The 18,459-nt window shown below is 37.7% G+C and overlaps 2 protein-coding genes across 3 annotated transcripts; one reads left to right on the top strand and one right to left on the bottom strand.

The window, feature by feature from the left end:
* Positions 1–7,221, top strand: LOC104884518 (chaperone protein dnaJ 49). 2 transcript variants are annotated; one of them, XM_048641453.1, is made up of 3 exons: positions 1–177; positions 445–1,568; positions 6,753–7,221. In XM_048641453.1, exon 2 carries the CDS (start codon positions 515–517, stop codon positions 1,556–1,558), a length of 1,044 nt encoding a protein of 347 aa, XP_048497410.1. In that variant the 5' UTR covers positions 1–177; positions 445–514; the 3' UTR covers positions 1,559–1,568; positions 6,753–7,221. The 2 variants fall into 2 exon arrangements, with proteins under 2 accessions (XP_048497410.1, XP_010667493.2); XM_010669191.4 differs by having other exon boundaries at positions 2–177; positions 331–1,568.
* A 9,854-nt stretch (positions 7,222–17,075) lies between these two features.
* On the bottom strand, positions 17,076–17,654 carry LOC104884520 (uncharacterized). Its single transcript, XM_010669193.2, has one exon. It carries the CDS (start codon positions 17,652–17,654, stop codon positions 17,076–17,078), a length of 579 nt encoding a protein of 192 aa, XP_010667495.2.
* Between the last annotated feature and the right edge of the window lie 805 nt (positions 17,655–18,459).

Below are 18,459 nucleotides of genomic sequence, written 5' to 3' on the forward strand. Positions count from 1 at the left end.
TTCCTACCCTTTTTGTTTTTTGATAGAATCCCAATTCCCATTTCCTTACGCAATTTTACAAGTTTGCACAGATATTTGTTTTGAGCTTCATTGTGGGACTTGTATGCAAGTTTTACTATTCCCACGCCTTCCGTCTCTCTTTCTCTCTCATCGATTACATGGGCCACGTCTCGTAAGGTAATCCAAATTGCTCTCTAATTTCCATTTCTAATTCGATCTATATGTTTTTGATTTCTTCAAATTCCAAATTAATTCCATCACTGCAGAATTACTTGTCAATTTCAATCAAATCCCCAATTTGACTTCTTTTTTTTTTTTGGCAAATTTTAGGTCAACTTGATCGGCATGTGATAAACTTAGATCTACATATATATTCTTTTCGATCGCATCTGAGAAATTCGAGCTTTTCTCAAATTTAAAGATAATTAATTTGAATAATTTTAGGGTTTTGGGGGTCCTGGAGTTTGAGTTCTAGGGCTCTAATTAAGTCAAGCTTTTATTAGTTGTGGAAGTGATGGATGGCAATAAGGATGAAGCATTAAAGTGTATGAATATCGCAAAGGAAGCGATTGCATCTGGTAATAGAGAGCGTGCTCTAAAATTCATTAGAATTGCACAACGGCTTAATCACACATTGTCTGTGGATGATCTGATCGCCGCTTGTGAAAAGATCGATTCGACGGGGCCTGGCCCTTCTGAGAATGGAAATCATGTTGATAGGAGCGGGGTTGGGGTTTCATCGGCAGCTAAAACTGCTGAGGGTTCCAACGGAGAGCGGAATTATACTGAGGAACATGTCAAATTGATCAAGCAGATTAACAAACACAAGGATTATTACGCCACACTCGGGGTAGAGAAGACTTGTTCAGTGGAGGAGATTAGAAAGGCTTATAGGAAACTGTCTTTGAAGGTTCACCCTGATAAGAATAAAGCCCCCGGTGCAGAGGACGCCTTTAAGAAGGTTTGTAAGGCTTTTAAGTGCTTGAGTGAGGAGGATTCAAGGAGGCAGTATGATCAAACTGGTCTTGTTGATGACTTTGAGTATAATCAACAACATAATGTTCGAAGGCGCAGGCGGAGGACTAATGACTTTTTTGATGATGAGTTTGACCCTGATGAAATTTTTAGGGCCTTTTTCGGCCAATCAGACATGTTTCGCACGGCTCATGTCTATAGAACTAGGGGAATGGGCACTCAGCAAAGGACGGATGGTAATGGTGGAGGGCCTAATCTCATGGTGTTCCTACAACTGGTGCCGTTCTTGTTGATCTTGTTGCTTGCGTATTTGCCATTTTCTGAGCCTGAGTACTCTCTACAAAGGAACTATTCTTATCAATTTCCTCGAGTGACAGACAAATATGGGGTTGAGTTCTTTGTTAAGTCGCCAGACTTTGATCGCAGTTATCCTATAGGAAGTGCAGGTCGAGAAAATATCGAGGAACATGTTATTCAGGACTATAAAAACTTGCTTGGACGCTACTGCCACATTGAACTTCAACGCCGCCAGTGGAGTCGTAATCTCCCAACTCCGCACTGTGATAAGCTCCAGAGTTTCTGAGTGGCTTAAGGTTAGTGAATCAAGTTTATACCTCGTTATTGTTCCTACTTTAGAAACGAAAGGCTTTACGGTGTTGAATTGTCACAATTTGATATTCATCTATGGTAGCAGAGTCCCATTTTACTTAGCCTAACTGCCACAGTACAGGACAGACTGTCGTTCTTGGCTCCGAGTTACGTTTATGCAATGGCTGCTAGTTCTGTAAATTTTCCTGGATGTAATGAATGAATAATGCATCTGACTTGCCACCCATGTGAAGGTTGCATTTGACTAATAATGGAAGAGGAAATTACTTACATCAATTCACTGGGTTCATACTCTTCATTAGGGGTGTTAACGAGCCGAACCGAGACCGAACAGGACCAGGCTCGGCTCGGCTCGAGAATGTGAGGGTCCGAGCTCGGCTCGAGCTCGAAGCTCGTCGAGCTCGAAAATCTGGGCTCGGCTCGAGTTCGAAAAAAAAAATTCGGCTCGGCTCGAGGCTCGGCTCGAAAAAGTTCGCGAATTATTCGGCTCGAAAAGGCTCGAAAATATTTCTAGTACATTACCACACACTTGCTTCCAATATCGAATTTCTAGTTTTTTCCAACGAACGAAATGCATATTTCAAAGTTCAAACTTTAAAGAAAAAAAAGTTGATAACAAATTTAACAAAGTTCACATCAAAAACAAAGTTTACAAGTCACAACAACTTTGACAAAGTTTTACACAAACACACAAACAACAACTCCTCTTCCTTTGACATTCATTTCCAAGTCCAAGCCAATCTTCATGTTTTTTTTCCCATAAGACCTACAAAATATGTTTAACACATACATTAGAATAATATTATGAAGATATAATTTTATAAAAACACAATGTAATAAAAAGTATAAGATTATAAATCAAGAGGATTAAACAATTTTTAGCAATTATACCAAATCCCTCTTTTGCTGTTTAATAATGTTATAAATCATTTTATAAGCATCCGTTAGAAAAACAAGGAATCTAGTAGACAGTAGACTGATATATAGTTTAGAATTTAGAAGGATTAATCAAGAAAACCGTGCAATATCAAGAAGACTGATATATAGTTGAATGATACAATTAGGAAATTCAGAAACATTAATATATCAAGTGGTGTAAATGTATAAACTCGACTGAAATTCAGAAACATCAATTAGGAAATTACAGTTACTTCATGTAAGACTCGACTGAATAGTTTTTCAGTAGAGAGATTGTATAAACAAGTGCAGTAAATCGAAAAATGTATAGACAATACATAAATAAGCAAAAACCACTCAAACTCTTTCCCACCCAAGTGCAGTAAAACCATTCAAACTCAAAAAAAAATGTATAAACAACATATGAAAACTCTGAATTCATATTAAATCAAAAAACTTCAAATTCAGATTAAATAGAAAAACTTCGAATTCATCATACAAAGGCACATAGAAATTTCAAATTCAGATTAAATCGAAAAAAAAAACGAAAACGATGCACATTACCTGTCATCCTGCTCGCCGCCGAAGACGATGTTGCTCGCCGACGCAGTGCTGCTCGCCGCCGAAGACGCTGGTCGCCGCCAAAGTTGCGCTAGTCGCCGCCGTCAACTGGACTGGAGATTGGGGATGTAGGGTTTTCGAAAACCCTTGAAGAAGTGCAGCAGTGAACGGCTGAATGAATGTTGAAGACTTGAAGTGCTTTTTTTGTTTTTGGTGTTTTAATGGTCGGTTTGTTTTAAATTTTAATTGGGCTGAGAAAAAAGCCCTTAGTTTGTATCTTTTAATTGGGTTAAAAATTTTAATTTGGTATATATTTTTAAAGTGGACTTCAAATTGTAATTCAAGTTGGGTTAGAAATTAATGTATAAAAATTTGTACTTTAAAATTTTTCGAACATTTTTGCGAGCTTTCGAGCCGAACTCTATTAGGCTTGGCTCGGCTTGTTAAGGTCGCGAGCCGATCTCGAACTCGAGCCGAGCTTTGACCGAGCTTTGACCGAGCCGAGCTCGAATAGTTTGCGAGCCACCCTGGCTCATTAACACCCCTACTCTTCATAGTTGCTGATTAAACTAATTAAACACGTGTATATATATAAAGATCGATTTAGTATTTTGTTAATTTCTCAGAGTCTAGGAGTTCTGAAATGAAATGTTATGTGTCCAGGAACAGTTAATATCCCCCCCCCCCCCCCCAAAAGGCCATTTTACTTGTGTGTATGATATGATGCACTTGACATCTTGTCAATTTTTAGGGTAAAATGTTCGCCTGCATGCTGATACGACTGTTTTTTCTGTGTTATATGTTTGTAGAATTTTCATGAGCTTGGCAGTTTAATTTGGTTTCTCTTAGAAAATGTCAACTTTTTATGTGCTACTTAGCTGTTTTATCACTTTATGAGGGCCATTCCTTCACTGTAGTGTGTGCTGATCAATTTTTAGTGATGGATTTATTTGATGATGGCAGAATTCAGACTAAAAGAATGTAGATGTTGTAGATTTTGTTGCGTTCATTGTAATTAGTAGGAGACCTGAATTGCAGGTGGGTAGAAAATAGAAATTACCATGCTCTTGCCTCACAGGCTCTAGTTTTCAATTCACAGTTTTTTCTTTATTTTAATCTTCAAAATGTAATGGCTTTGATATAGGTTTTACATGGATTAATTTGTGTTAGTCAACACTACTTAATCTCCTGGAAGGGAATACCGCTGTACCGGTTATCTATTATTTATGAAGAGATGCTAGATTTGTTTGTCATGTTATGTATTTATAATAGGAAATCAAAAATCTTCTTTTGGGTCATGCCTCTGATGATGTAATTTCTTTAGTGTGTGTGTGTGTGTGTGTGTGTGTGTGTGTGTGTGTGTGTGTGTGGGCGGGGGCGGGGCGCGGCGGGCGGGGGGCGGGGGGGTGGCGGGGGGGGCGGGCGGGGGCGGGCGGGCGGGCGGGCACGGGGCGGGTCTGTATTTGCGCGGTGTGTGCGTGTGCGGGTGGGTGGTGTGGTGTGCTGTGTGTGCGTGCGTGCATGTGCTCTATACGGATGTATCTGCTACTTGGAATGTTGGGTGGGCGGGGCGGCCGGGCGGGCGGGCGGGGGGGGCGGGCGGGGGGCGGGGGGGGGGGGGGCACGGGGGCGGGCGCGGGGGCGGGTGTGGGTGCGGGTCTGTATTTGCGCGGTGTGTGCGTGTGCGGGTGGGTGGTGTGGTGTGCTGTGTGTGCGTGCGTGCATGTGCTCTATACGGATGTATCTGCTACTTGGAATGTTGAACTTTCAGGGTGTTAATGACATACTATGCTTATAAGGTGGGTAAGAGAAATAAGCAATCTAGTGGTATGAAAGTGGATTTCAGTTATTTTATTTGGGAGGGGTGAATGTGCTCAAAAGGTGGGTAAGAGAAATAATAATTTAGTTATGTGAAAGTGGATTTTAGTTGTTTTTCATGGGAGGGGTCATCAGAAGGCTATCTTCTTATCTTGCTATTTACAATGTAGTTTCAATGTTATATCTATCTATTAGTAAATTCTAGTAAGAATGATATCAAGCAGTTGTATTGTGTGTTTTGCATTTCGATTTCTATAGAAATTTTGATTATATGTTTCAGGACTGGAAAGTGAACTCAGAGATTACTTCTCTGTTAAACATTTTTTTCAACTGGTGTATGTCAGTGCTGCAGCATGCAATTAATGTGGAATCCTGGTGAAAGTCTGTGCTGCGGCATATATTCAAGTCAAAATTTATTTGATTATATTGAATGCGTTGTCTGGTTAGTTTTAGCTTTGAGAACAGAACTGTAGAAATTCAATCTGATTTGAAGCTCACCCTGATGGTGGGCAGTCTGGCTGGGGATTTATTGTGAAAGAGCTGGGCACATGTCCATTGTTGTATAACCATTTTAGCATTCAGCTTCTAGGCTTTCTGCCATTGCAGTTATGCTTTCAGCATACTTTGGTTTTATAAGTAGTTACTAAATGGGCCCCCACCATCTTATAAGCAACAATGTCAGCTTATGCCTTGGTGGCGTGCTATTCTTCCAAAAAGGTGTTCGGTTCTGCTTTTTCTGCACTACAGTAAACATCTGGTATTATATACTATGTTCATGAATGTTTTAGTGAGAAGAGATTCATGTATGGAACTGTGGAGCTGAGAAGTATACTGTTCATCATGAAAAAAAAAAAAAGCTGCCTTAGTCTGTTTGTGATTGTTCAATATTATCCTACACACAGGAGAATTAAAGCAGAAGTCTGGAAGAGTGGAATAAAGTTTTTCTTTAATTGCAGTTTAGGAAACCTCCTGTGAAATTTGCAATGCTTGCAATTTTGGTGAAGTCAGTCTTACATGGTTTGCAGTAACATTATTTCAACAAATTCTAGTATAAGTTTTTGGTAGCAAACACAATGGCTGCATTAATTGATGCTAAGACCTCATGCAGGCTTATCAGTATCTTATGTCTCCACCATCAGCAAATAGGATGACTTTGGTGTGTCTTGCTGGCTACTAACTCTTCTCTTTATTTGTGTCGAAGATTGTCTCAATTACCTTAGAAATTTTTCTGTTGATTGTCATATCTATTTCAACATGAAGTGACAGTTTGTCTTCGCCTTGTATGCTATCTGATTGAAGGCTGATCCCCTGCTCCTTGCTGGGTCCCAATTTGTAAGAAAAGGCAAGAATTGTTTGGCTGCATTGAGCCTTTAAACCTTCCTCAGTAACCTCAAAGAGATTTAAAATCTACTCAAGTTATGAGGATATATTTGACAGAGACATAAAAACATGTAGGTTTGGTGGCAGTGCAAGTAGTTGACATTTGCTGTCAACTGTTTTCACTGTTAAGCTGGTAGACTGCTGACTGCGTGAATAGATACTGTGTTTAGGAGAGTGATCAGATTGCCTTTCTATGTTGGATATAGCAAACCTTTTTATGTTGAATTTAGCAAACCTTTTATGATTAATTTAGCAAGGAAAGTACTTCTTTTGAGATAAACTTTATTGTGAAAGTCAGTTATGTAGTGAAACTTAGGAGAGTAAAGCACGGAGTTCTGCTGTATGGGATTCAGAATCTAACACCTAAATTTTGTTAGAATATGTTTATGGGTGCTCTATCTGCTTGACTATTCCTCCGGATATGTGGCATCATCATATACCATTTAGTTAATTATTGTCTTTAGTTGTGTCTATTGGTATTGTTATTGAATGCGATGTTTTTATGTGTGCAGGCCAACCCTGGACAGACATGGTGAAGTAGTATAGACAGCATTGCATGATTCAAGGGAAAGAAGCAGAATTTTGGCTTGTATACTGCACAAAAAAGGCTTTAGTTGGCTGAGGTGGTGCTGATGAATGTTCACCTAATTCACTTTAGAGCCCTGCATTTGTTTTTGATGGTGGCTACGAATGTTTTTGGCGCCTAGTTTATGCTAGGAAACTCTCTTTTACTTGTCTCATTTTAACCCGATTCTATGAGATGTCACCTATATAGATATATCTTGTAATTGTTTTTGCTTTTACTAGTGTGCAGCGTCAGGTTAATAGTACACTTTCCTGGCCTAACACAGGATCATTATGATTATAGGTGGACTAAGCAATAATTTGACCAGTGCAGCCTGTGCAGGTACTGTAAATCATCGAAATATTTGAATGGCATTTGCTCGTCATTCTTGAAGAAATGCTCATATATTGGAGTTATTTGAGTGTCGCTGGGAGATTTTTTTTAATCCTTCTAGGATGTGAACTTGAGAATTTACAATTGGTAATTGGCTTATACATGAGCGTCCACTTGAGCAGTGCTGCCTTCATTATGCTGATGCAGGTGTAGAAGAGTTGATTTAGTAGGTTTGTCATGGTTAAGCTCGTACCCTATCTGTGGGTACTGGGTTGTACATTTATGTTTTGTAATTTTTGTCAGGCTCTAAGTCCTAGCCTCCTAGGATTGAAGAACTATACTGAGTGACGCAAACTTTGGCCTAACTACAATCACTAACACAGGCCCGGTACACTAACAAAAACTGCTCAACTTGGCAATTTTGGACAATTATTAGCAGCTTGGAATAAAATTATTAGCAAAGCTTGTTATGTAGCCTATTTTAAACTTGGCGTTCCGCGACATGTCATTACGTAATACAGCAATGAAAATCACAACCTTCTCGTTGTGATTTTCGTTATGTAAAGCTAACTCGCTACTTAAGAAAGTTTTTTTTTCCTGTTACATCCATTACTTGATAAAATTGGCCAAAAATAAAAAGGAAGGGAAATCATACATTACAACTAGAGGATACAACATAAAAATGTGATGTGGGCTTTCAAGTTGGGACAAAGGCGTTTTCAATAAAGGACAGAACTGTTGAGAAACAGTGGAATGAACAATTCCACTGTTTACATGTGTGAAGTCCACTGTTCACATATGTGCGAAGTCCATTTTTCCTGCGTGCATTTAATGCATGTCAGGTAATTTTCTCCGTGTTGAAAATTTTGCAATTGTGCACAGTAGAAACTTTGCCTATATATACCAGTGTAAGAAATCAGTTTTACACATCAATGCAATACAATACTCTCTGATATATTTGCATAATTCTCTCTCTATTTCTCACAACACGTTATCAGCACGAGTGTTCTACCGGAAATTTTTTTTAAGGTATCTTTAAAATTTTTACATCCATTTTGTTTTTAAGTTTAAATTTTTTTTCCAAGCCCAACCCTTTTACTACCCGAACATGGACCAACAAAGTAACGGATTAACATTGTTTTACACAATGTCTCTGTCTCGGGTATTTATTTTTGGATAGAGCGAAACAATGTGCCATTCACTACCAACCCAGCGAGGGGAACTGTAATACAGCCCCGACCCAGTAACCGTAACAACGGTACAAATACTCATACCAGAGAAAACCCAAAAACCCCTGTTCCCAACACCAATAATAACCCTCCTATACAACCAGCTGAAAATCAAAGTAATAAAAGAGATAGAGATGAACAGGAAGAAACTAGTAGTAAACGTCACCATACTACTAACGCAGAAAACAAATAATTTTAACGCCACCTTCATGGAGGGCAAGGACATTTTATTTACGTTATTTTATTTTATCTGCTCTTAAACCGCCTATATGGACAGGTTAATTTTTTTATTGCCACCTATATGGACGGCCTAGTGAAGTGATAGCATTATTATGTCTTATATGTGCAATAATGTCGTATGTATGCAGGGAACAAGCATTCAGAACATTATTATATATTATTGTCTCTAATCTTCTACTTTTTTTTGCATTTATAGTTACATATATTATATTACCAATTTACTAGCATGCTCTAATATATATTTGTCAATATTAGAATTTTATTGCGTTGTATATTTTTTAACTGTATATGAACTGCACAGTTAGGGATAACCCTCTATAAAAGCGGATTACCATCCCCATTTTCACCACATATCCCTTATCTTCTTCCGATTTTTTTCTCTCTAAACCCACAAATTTTTTTTCCTTCTTCCTCAACCTTCCGGCCACCATGTTTAACGCCGACGACAACCGTCCTCCACCCTCATCTTCCTCTTTTGAAGAGGATTTTAGGAAAATAAAACTCTACTTATTTCTTATAGCCGGTTTCTTTTTCCTCCTCATGGCATTAATGATATATCTCCTAATACATAAATAGGAGCAAAAAAAAAATTTCCCCCGGAAGAATGGCGAAAAATGCACATGAATATCAATTTTTTTTGTCTTTAAGTGCATTTTAGGAAGTTTTTTTTTTTATTCACTTGTTGTATTTTTTTTTTGGTTTTTTCTTGTTTTTTTTTTGCTTAGCTTCATTATTGTTGTACGCTATTTTAGTTTTTTTTTTGTTTGTATTATTTATCTATAATAATAATGATATAAATCAGGGGGAGATAATATATATATGTGATTTATCATCATTACTAATTTCAAATATTTACCTATTTGTAGTCAAAAGAATGGGAGATCTAGTGAAAAGACAATTTAACATACTAGATCTATCTGGGCAAAAGTTTTTAGAATGGACGGTGGACGCCCAAATGAATTTAAAGGCCCAAGGACTGGAACATACAATTAAAGATGTGACAACCCAACAAGGGGATGCAACTACAACAGCCGCATCAGTTAAAATTGCGACTGTACAAGAAAAGGCAAAAGCCTTAGTCCTCCTAAGACATCATTTACATGAAAGTTTAAAAAGTGAATATCTACTTGTGGATGATCCAAAAGAACTATGGGATAGCCTAAATGAAAGATATGGGCATCACAAAAATGTGCTTCTCCCAAAGGCACATTATGACTGGACCAATCTGAGGTTCCAGGATTTTAAAACGGTCAGTGATTACAATTCAACATTGTTTAGAATTGTATCATTGTTAAGATATTGTGATCATCCCATCACAGAAGAGCAAATGATAAACAAAACGCTCTCCACTTTCCACGCCTCTAATATCATATTGGCAGAACAATACAGGTTCAGAGCTTTCAAAAAGTACTCTGAGCTAATCTCAGTACTACTTGTGGCTGAACAAAATAATGATCTTTTGCTGAAAAATCATAATCTTAGACCTACGGGGTCTTCAGCCACTCATGAGATAAATGCTATAGAAAGCTCTAATCCACCAGAAGCAAATGCTATACATAGTGGTGGACGCGGTAATTACAACGGTCGTGGGAGAGGACGTGGTAATTACCGTGGCCGAGGGCGTGGACGTGGAAGAGGCCGATTTTCCCCAAGAAATAATAATTTTAAACATTCTGATAAAAATTGGGGACAATCATCTGGAAATGAGGCAAGCGTCCTATAAAGGAAATGATACTTGCCATAGATGTGGCATGACTGGGCACTGGGGCCGCACATGTCGTACTGCCAAACATTTGGTAGATCTATATCAAGCTTCAATAAAAAACAAAGGAAAAAATGCTGAAGCAAACTTTGTTAATGAAGCCACTACATCCATGCCCAGCCTTGATGTTTCAGATTTTTTTATGGATGATGCTGAAGTTGAAAATAAGTTTGTTTAGATCACAATCGATTAATGTGCTTAGTTTATTTAAACTGCTTCAATATCCACTTTCATGTATTTGTTCCTTTATTATTAATAAAAATACGTATTTTTCTTATACTAATCATCGTATTTATTATTTATGAAGATATGAATTCATCAGAAGTTGGAACTAAAGAACAATGTCTCCTGGACAGTGGGACAACACACACCATATTGAAAAATAAAGAGTATTTTTCAAAACTTACAATATTCCAAGCAAATGTTAGTACAATTTCTGGGACAGCCAAGCTAATTGAAGGCTCTGGAAAAGCTTGCATTATATTTCCAAATGGGACAAAATTGATAATTAATGACGCATTATATTCGAGTAAATCTCGAAGGAACCTCATAAGTTTCAAAGATGTACGTCAGAATGGTTACCAAGTGGAAACAATGAAGATGAACAAAGAGGAATTCATATGCCTAACGGCAGAGAAAAACGGCAAGAAATACATCTATGAAAAATTGCCAGCAATTTCCTCGGGACTATATCGCATAGATATACGTCCGATTGAAATTAATATGATATCTAACCAGAAGTTAGATAATAAAATCATTTACTCTATGGCATGACCGATTAGGCCATCCTGGCACAGGAATGATGCATAGAATCATTGAAAACTCAAATGGACACTCTATAAAGAATGTCAAAATTCCTCGGTCAAATGAATTAACATGCTCTGCATGCTCACTTGGCAAATTGATAATCAGACCATCTATAAATAAGATTGCCACTGAATCTCCAATGTTTTTAGAAAGAATTCAAGGAGATATTTGTGGGCCTATTCATCCTGCATGTGGACCATTTCGTTATTTCATGGTATTAATTGATGCCTCTACTCGATGGTCACATGTGAGCCTTCTGTCAAGCAGAAATGTTGCATTTGCAAAACTTTTGGCTCAAATAATTCGATTAAGAACTCAATTCCCAGATCATACAATAAAGAAAATAAGATTAGACAATGCTGGGGAATTTACATCCCAAACATTTAATGACTATTGCATGTCTATTGGGATTATTGTTGAGCACCCTGTACCTCATGTACATACACAAAATGGTCTTGCTGAATCATTAATCAAAAGACTACAATTAATTGCAAGACCATTAATAATGAGGTCAAAATTGCCATCTACTACTTGGGGTCATGCTATATTACATGCGGCAACATTGATAAGATTAAGGCCGACAGCCTATCACAAATTCTCACCATTACAATTAGTATCTGGTCGAGAACCGAATATCTCACATTTGAGAATTTTTGGGTGCGCTGTACATGTACCTATTGCTCCCCCCAACGTACTAAAATGGGTCCACAAAGAAGGATGGGAATATATGTTGGATTTGAATCTCCATCAATTATCAAATATTTAGAGCCAACAACTGGTGATCTATTTACGGCTCGATTTGCCGACTGTCATTTTAATGAGTCGGTATTCCCATCCTTAGGGGGAGAGAAAGTGGACCCACAAAATATAAAATCGGAAATTACATGGAACGCATCGCAAATGTCGTTTCTGGACCCGAGAACAAATTCATGTGAACAAGAAGTCAAGAAAATTGTTCATCTGCAAAGTATTGCAAACCAATTGCCAGATGCATTCACAGATTCTAAGAAAGTGACAAAGTCACATGTACCTGCTGCGAATGCTCCGGAACGGATTGAAATTCCTAATGACAATAAGGCAATTGAAAATGAGTCAATAGCACGTCGAAAACGTGGCAGACCACCCGGTTCTAAAGATTTAAAACCGAGAAAAATGAAAAGGCAAGGGGAGACAACGAACGAAATTAATATAAATCTCCCAACAGAGCATGATGAAAACAAAAATGAAGAGAAACGTGTTCCAGAAGAAAAGGAACATGAAAGCTAGACAACAATGAAACTTCAATTAATTATGTTTCTACAAAGAGACAATGGAATCGAAAAGATGTTGTCTTGAATGAAATTTTTGCTTACTCGATAGCGGTTGAAATGACATACGATGAAAATGATGTAGAGCCAAATACAGTTGATGAATGTCGCCGTAGAAAAGATTGGCCAAAATGGAAAGAGGCAATTCAAGCAGAATTGAGATCACTTGAAAAACGTGAAGTATTCGGTCAAATAACCCAAATACCAAAAGGTGTAAAACCAGTTGGGTACAAATGGGTATTCGTGAGAAAACGAAATGAGAAAAATGAGGTTACTAGATATAAGGCAAGATTAGTAGCCCAAGGCTTCTCGCAAATGCCAGGGATTGATTATGATGAGACATATTCTCCAGTAGTCGATGCAACTACACTAAGATTTCTGGTAAGTTTATCAGTTTCGAAAGGATTGCAAATGAGATTGATGGATGTAGTGACCGCATATTTGTATGGCTCACTTGACACAGATATTTATATGAAAGTTCCTGAAGGACTAAAACTACCAGAAAATTGCATGCCCAAAGAGATGTTCTCAATAAAATTGAGAAAATCACTCTATGGGTTAAAACAATCTGGAAGAATGTGGTATAATCGTCTTAGTGAATACCTATTGAAAGAAGGATTCAAAAATAATCAAATCAGTCCCTGTGTTTTCATTAAGCGATCTAAATCAGGATTCGCGATCATTGCTGTATATGTCGATGATTTGAACATTATCGGAACTCCTAGAGAACTTGAAGCGACTGCAAAATACTTGATGAAAGAATTTGAGATGAAAGATCTCGGGAAGACAAAATTTTGCCTTGGCCTGCAAATGGAACATCTAAGAAATGGGATTTTTGTCCATCAATCAAACTATACAGAAAAAATCCTGAAACGTTTTTTCATGGACAAAGCCCACCCAATAAGTTCTCCAATGGTAGTGCGTTCCCTGAATGAGAAAGATGATCCATTCAGACCACGAGAAGAGAACGAGGAGATTCTTGGTCCTGAAGTACCATATCTAAGTGCAATTGGGCTTTAATGTACTTGGCTAACAATACTCGACCTGACATAGCTTTTTCAGTAAACTTGTTAGCTAGATACAGCAATGCACCAACCAAGAGACATTGGAATGGAGTCAGACACTTATTACGTTATCTTCGAGGAACACAAGATCTCGGATTATTCTATCAGTCAAGACCCAATGCGTCACTCATTGGATATGCAGATGCTGGCTACCTCTCAGACCCACAAAAGGCTAAGTCTCAATCCGGATATGTATTCACTTATGGAGGTACTGCAATATCTTGGAAATCTACAAAGCAGACTTTGACGGCCACATCATCAAATCATGCGGAATTAATTGCTCTTTATGAAGCTGGAAGGGAATGTGTATGGCTAAGGTCAATGATCAAGAATATCCAAGAAGAATGCGGGATGGAAACAATAACAACAAATCCAACTATCATCTACGAAGACAATACTGCATGCATCACCCAAGTAAGCGAAGGGTACATCAAAGGAGACAGAACTAAACATTTATCACCAAAGCTCTTCTTCACTCATGACCTCCAAAAGGAAGGGACGATCAACATTCGACAAATCCAATCATGTGAGAATCTTGCAGATTTATTCACCAAATCCCTTCCGGCGAAGAAATTTGAAGAATTAGTCCGAAAAATTGGAATGCGTCATCTTCATGATATATGCTAGATTCAGGGGGAGTATTATATGCGCTGCACTCTTTTTCCCTTCGATCAGGTTTTTATCCCACTGGGTTTTTCCTGACAAGGTTTTTAATGAGGCAGTTGATTTTAAGCATATAAGGATACATAATAGTTGTACTCTTTCCCTAGTTATGGATTTTTCCCACGGGATTTTTCCTAACAAAGATTCTTAATGAGACAACGTCTATTATGACTTATAAGTGGACATTCAAGGGGAGTGTTGAGAAACAGTGGAATGAACAATTCCACTGTTTACATGTGTGAAGTCCACTGTTCACATATGTGCGAAGTCCATTTTTCCTGCGTGCATTTAATGCATGTCAGGTAATTTTCTCCCGTGTTGAAAATTTTGCAATTGTGCACAGTAGAAACTTTGCCTATATATACCAGTGTAAGAAATCCGTTTTACACATCAATGCAATACAATACTCTCTGATATATTTGCATAACTTCTCTCTCTATTTCTCACAACAAGAACCATGTCGTTAGCATTTGTTTATATATAGTTGGTGTATACAGAGACCTTTGAATGCAAATGGTATAGACGAAATTTGATTTCAAGTTTTAGACACTCTTCAAGACTTTAACCAAGTAAGATATTTGACATTCACAATTAACATTTACATATGTGAATAATAAGATAAAGCACTCATATATTAAGTAATTATCCATTTACAATTACAATATATACTTCCTCCATTTCTTTTTAAGTGAGTCACTTTCCTATTAAGGAATAGTCATAATAAGTGACATATTTTCACAAATGGAAAAAAAATACTGAATTATTAGAATATTGCCATTACAATTAAACTCACCTACCTTTATTAATTATTCTAACCACCAACCTAACAATCATTAATTACATTAGGGTTCCCTCTTTTTTATTCTTGCAATTTTTTTTATTCTTGCAATTATTCTACACACCTCTAGCCTCTCACTCATCTCTCTCTAATTCAAGAACCCTAAATCTTGAACTTCTCCTCTCTCACTTAAGAACCCTAACTCTTCTCTCTAATTCATCTCTCTCGTCTCTCTGAAAAAGTCCAATCTAGGATTTTGAAGACTGATCTCTCTTAATTTTCTATCGTTTCCATTTGTTGTTTCAATATGTCTTCTTCGTGGATTACGATGGATTACTTGTTTAGTTGTGATGATATGGATTCTTCGGAGGAATCGAGGCGGATGCGCTTGATAGGTCGTGCCAACCACGATTCATCTTACACATCTACTGAACTCCCTTATGTGCGTAGGGGGTTCTGAAACACCAACATCGAAATTGGAATTGCCGGAAAAGGAAGAAATTGTGGTGGAAGCCACGGTTGATTCGAGATCTGCGTGCTTGGGTAATAGGAAATTGCAATTTGACGAGTCCCCTGAATCTTCGCCTCAAAAGTCTGCAGATGAGATCCCCGAAATTCAAACTTCAATCTATGTTGCCGAAAGCTCTGAAAATGCAGGGGAAAAAAAAATTGAAACTCATGTTTTCCTCTGAATTGGTGAAGCGTTCCTAACTTTATCTCTTAAAATTGATTTTTTCATGAATTTATGTGTGGTGTTGAATGATTTTGTCATGTTGGCTCTGATATTTGTTGGTATTATGCTTTATTAGTACTTGTGAGGTCATTGTTTCTTTATGATTAGTTCTCTTTATTGGTTGAGGTCATCTGTATGATGGTTAGTATGATGATTGTATTTGAACTAGGTTAGTTCTAGTTATTTGCATGATGTTGTTGATGTGGTTGTGATGGAGTGACTTTTGGGTCTATGGATTGATTTCAGTATGTGTTTGGTACTGTGTTTGCATGATGGTGTTGCTGTGATTGTGATGTAGTGATTTTGGGGTTTATGGACTGATTTCAGTGTGTGTTTGGTACTGATTTTGCATTATGGTGCTGATGTGGTTGTGATTTTAATTTTTGGAGTTCTTATGGAGTGATTTGAGTGTGTGGTTGGATCTGATTTTGCATGATGGTTTTGATGTGGTTGTGATTTTAGTGTGTGTTTGGTATTGTGTTTGCATGATGGTGTTGCCGTGGTTGTGATTTCCCTATGATGATGATCTTTTTACACCATAAATGCTTTCAACCTTTTTTTCCTCTCAATGTGCCCCTAGCATTTTAATTTGTCTCTACATTGACGAGGCAATTGTGTGGTGGTGTTATGTCTATTGTACTTGTGTCAAACAATGTAAAATAATTAAAATTTGCATGAGAGGATGATGAATTAATTATCCTCAATGATGAATGAGGTCAAGTTTAAGTTTCACATAGTCCATGTATTGGCTTTCCCCCACTTATGCCACCAATGCATTGACTAATTTTGCATGTTGGATGTGGCTATTAGGAAGTTAAATATGGTTATGTGCATATTGGTGATTGTGGACAACCTGAGGGAAAGAACCAAGCCTTTCTTTTTCTTCAAACATGTTCCTTACATGCATTACTTGTGGAAACCAAATGATGTGAATGCATTGACCTATGTACTTTACAAAAAAAGGTCATAACTTTACAAAATAGGGCCATATAACCTCTATACTAAACAAAAAGTTGTGGTTATGTGTCAAACTAATGTTTGCCTGCCCCGACTGATCTTTTGGAAGCAATTCCATTGCTTCAAATGGCTGAGGCCCATACACAATGTCTTGATTGAGCACATTATGTCATTTACCAACTCCTCTAAAACTTCAACAGTAGTTAGTAGTAGACCCAATCTGTCCTTTTTTTTTTGGAATTGTGTGGGTTATTGTAATTGTTTCCCCCCTTGACCTTCAATATCTCCACCATAACATACATCAAATGTAGCCAAGTATAGTTGATTATCCTAGGATCATACACTATGTATGCATCTCAACACTTTCAATCAACTCATCAACTGTGTCTAGAAAACTCTAATGTTGAATTGATTGAATGGCTTTAAAAAAACCCAAATCGAGTACATTAAGGTCAGGTGACTGGGCTGGTAGGCAGATTATGTTAATTTCAAAACCACCTTGTCTAGATGCTTCCAAAAACTCAGCATCATTAGGTTGGATATGGGGTCTAGCATTGTCCTGCTGAATCCATATCTGTTTGCACCCATTCTCTAGCCATTTTGCTCTAATTGCTGGCAGAAGCTTGTTGATTATCATTTCTCTTATGGTTTCCTTTGTAATACTTTGCTTTGCCTTCTTCTCAATTGTACCTGCTGGTCTGTTAGCTGACCACCTTTGTGCTGCAACCTCATCTATGAAGGGGAAGATACCAAACTTCCCATCCCATATTATGTCCCCTGTTGGCCCTAACCTTGGTCTTGCTATGATAGTTAAGAACATAACTTTTGTAATGGATGCTTTTGATTGGCATGCTCTATATGGGTCCTCTTCTTCTGATAACAAGTAGAATCTTTGTGTGATTTTGTTCATGAAAAACCATTTTTCATCAATATGAACCATGTTATAAAGATGACTAAACTTTGACAATTCATTCATTGTTTTTGGTATGATTTGAGACAACGCAAATTTTATTCTTGCTACCTTGTGTTTTGTTGTGAGTTTGGGCTTGATTGAGTTTGTATGGCTTCTGAGTATACCTCTTTTTAACAGCATGTAAATAGTTAAGAGGCTAACCTCTAAGGCCATAGCAAAGGACCTGATGGTTGTCCTTTGCTTTAGAGGTACCCCTCTCAAGGCTTCATCATATGTGAACTTTACCTTTCTCCCACAATTTCCAATTTTCTACTTGCAACATTGACCTCTACACCATCTATTCTCTGCTTTCCGGCAAGAGTCCATATCCTATTGATAGTTGGTCTACTACATGAGTATTTCTGCCTAAGTGTTTTTAAAAGTCCCCTTGGTAATACTAAGTCATGAGATGCAGATGCAAACATGTCAATTACAATGTCTTCGTATGTTGTTTGGCAGGTTTGGTTTTTTGTTTTCCCCCTCATTACCCCGTCTTCATTTAACTCAATCACTGTTTCTTCTTCATTTTCAGACTTAGGGTCAAATAAGTACCATACCTCATTATCTTCTTCCTCTTCTTCGCATTCATTTGTTCTTCCAAGTGAAGCAATTCATCCATACTCATGGTCCCATCAGTAGAATGACATTGGTTGTCTTCTTCTTCAATTGTAATCTGTTCCAAAAGCTGCAGCTCTTCTTCTCCTATTGTGGTGTCATCACCAACTCCACTAGAAAGAATCCATGCTTGAAATGCTTCTTCATCCATGTACCCCATTATTTCAAGTCTTCTTTGGTGGGATCCGTAGTTCGTATCGTCTATTGGCTCCCA

This window comes from Beta vulgaris, chromosome 3 (assembly GCF_026745355.1).
Source record: "Beta vulgaris subsp. vulgaris cultivar EL10 chromosome 3, EL10.2, whole genome shotgun sequence".
Lineage (NCBI taxonomy): Eukaryota > Viridiplantae > Streptophyta > Magnoliopsida > Caryophyllales > Amaranthaceae > Beta > Beta vulgaris.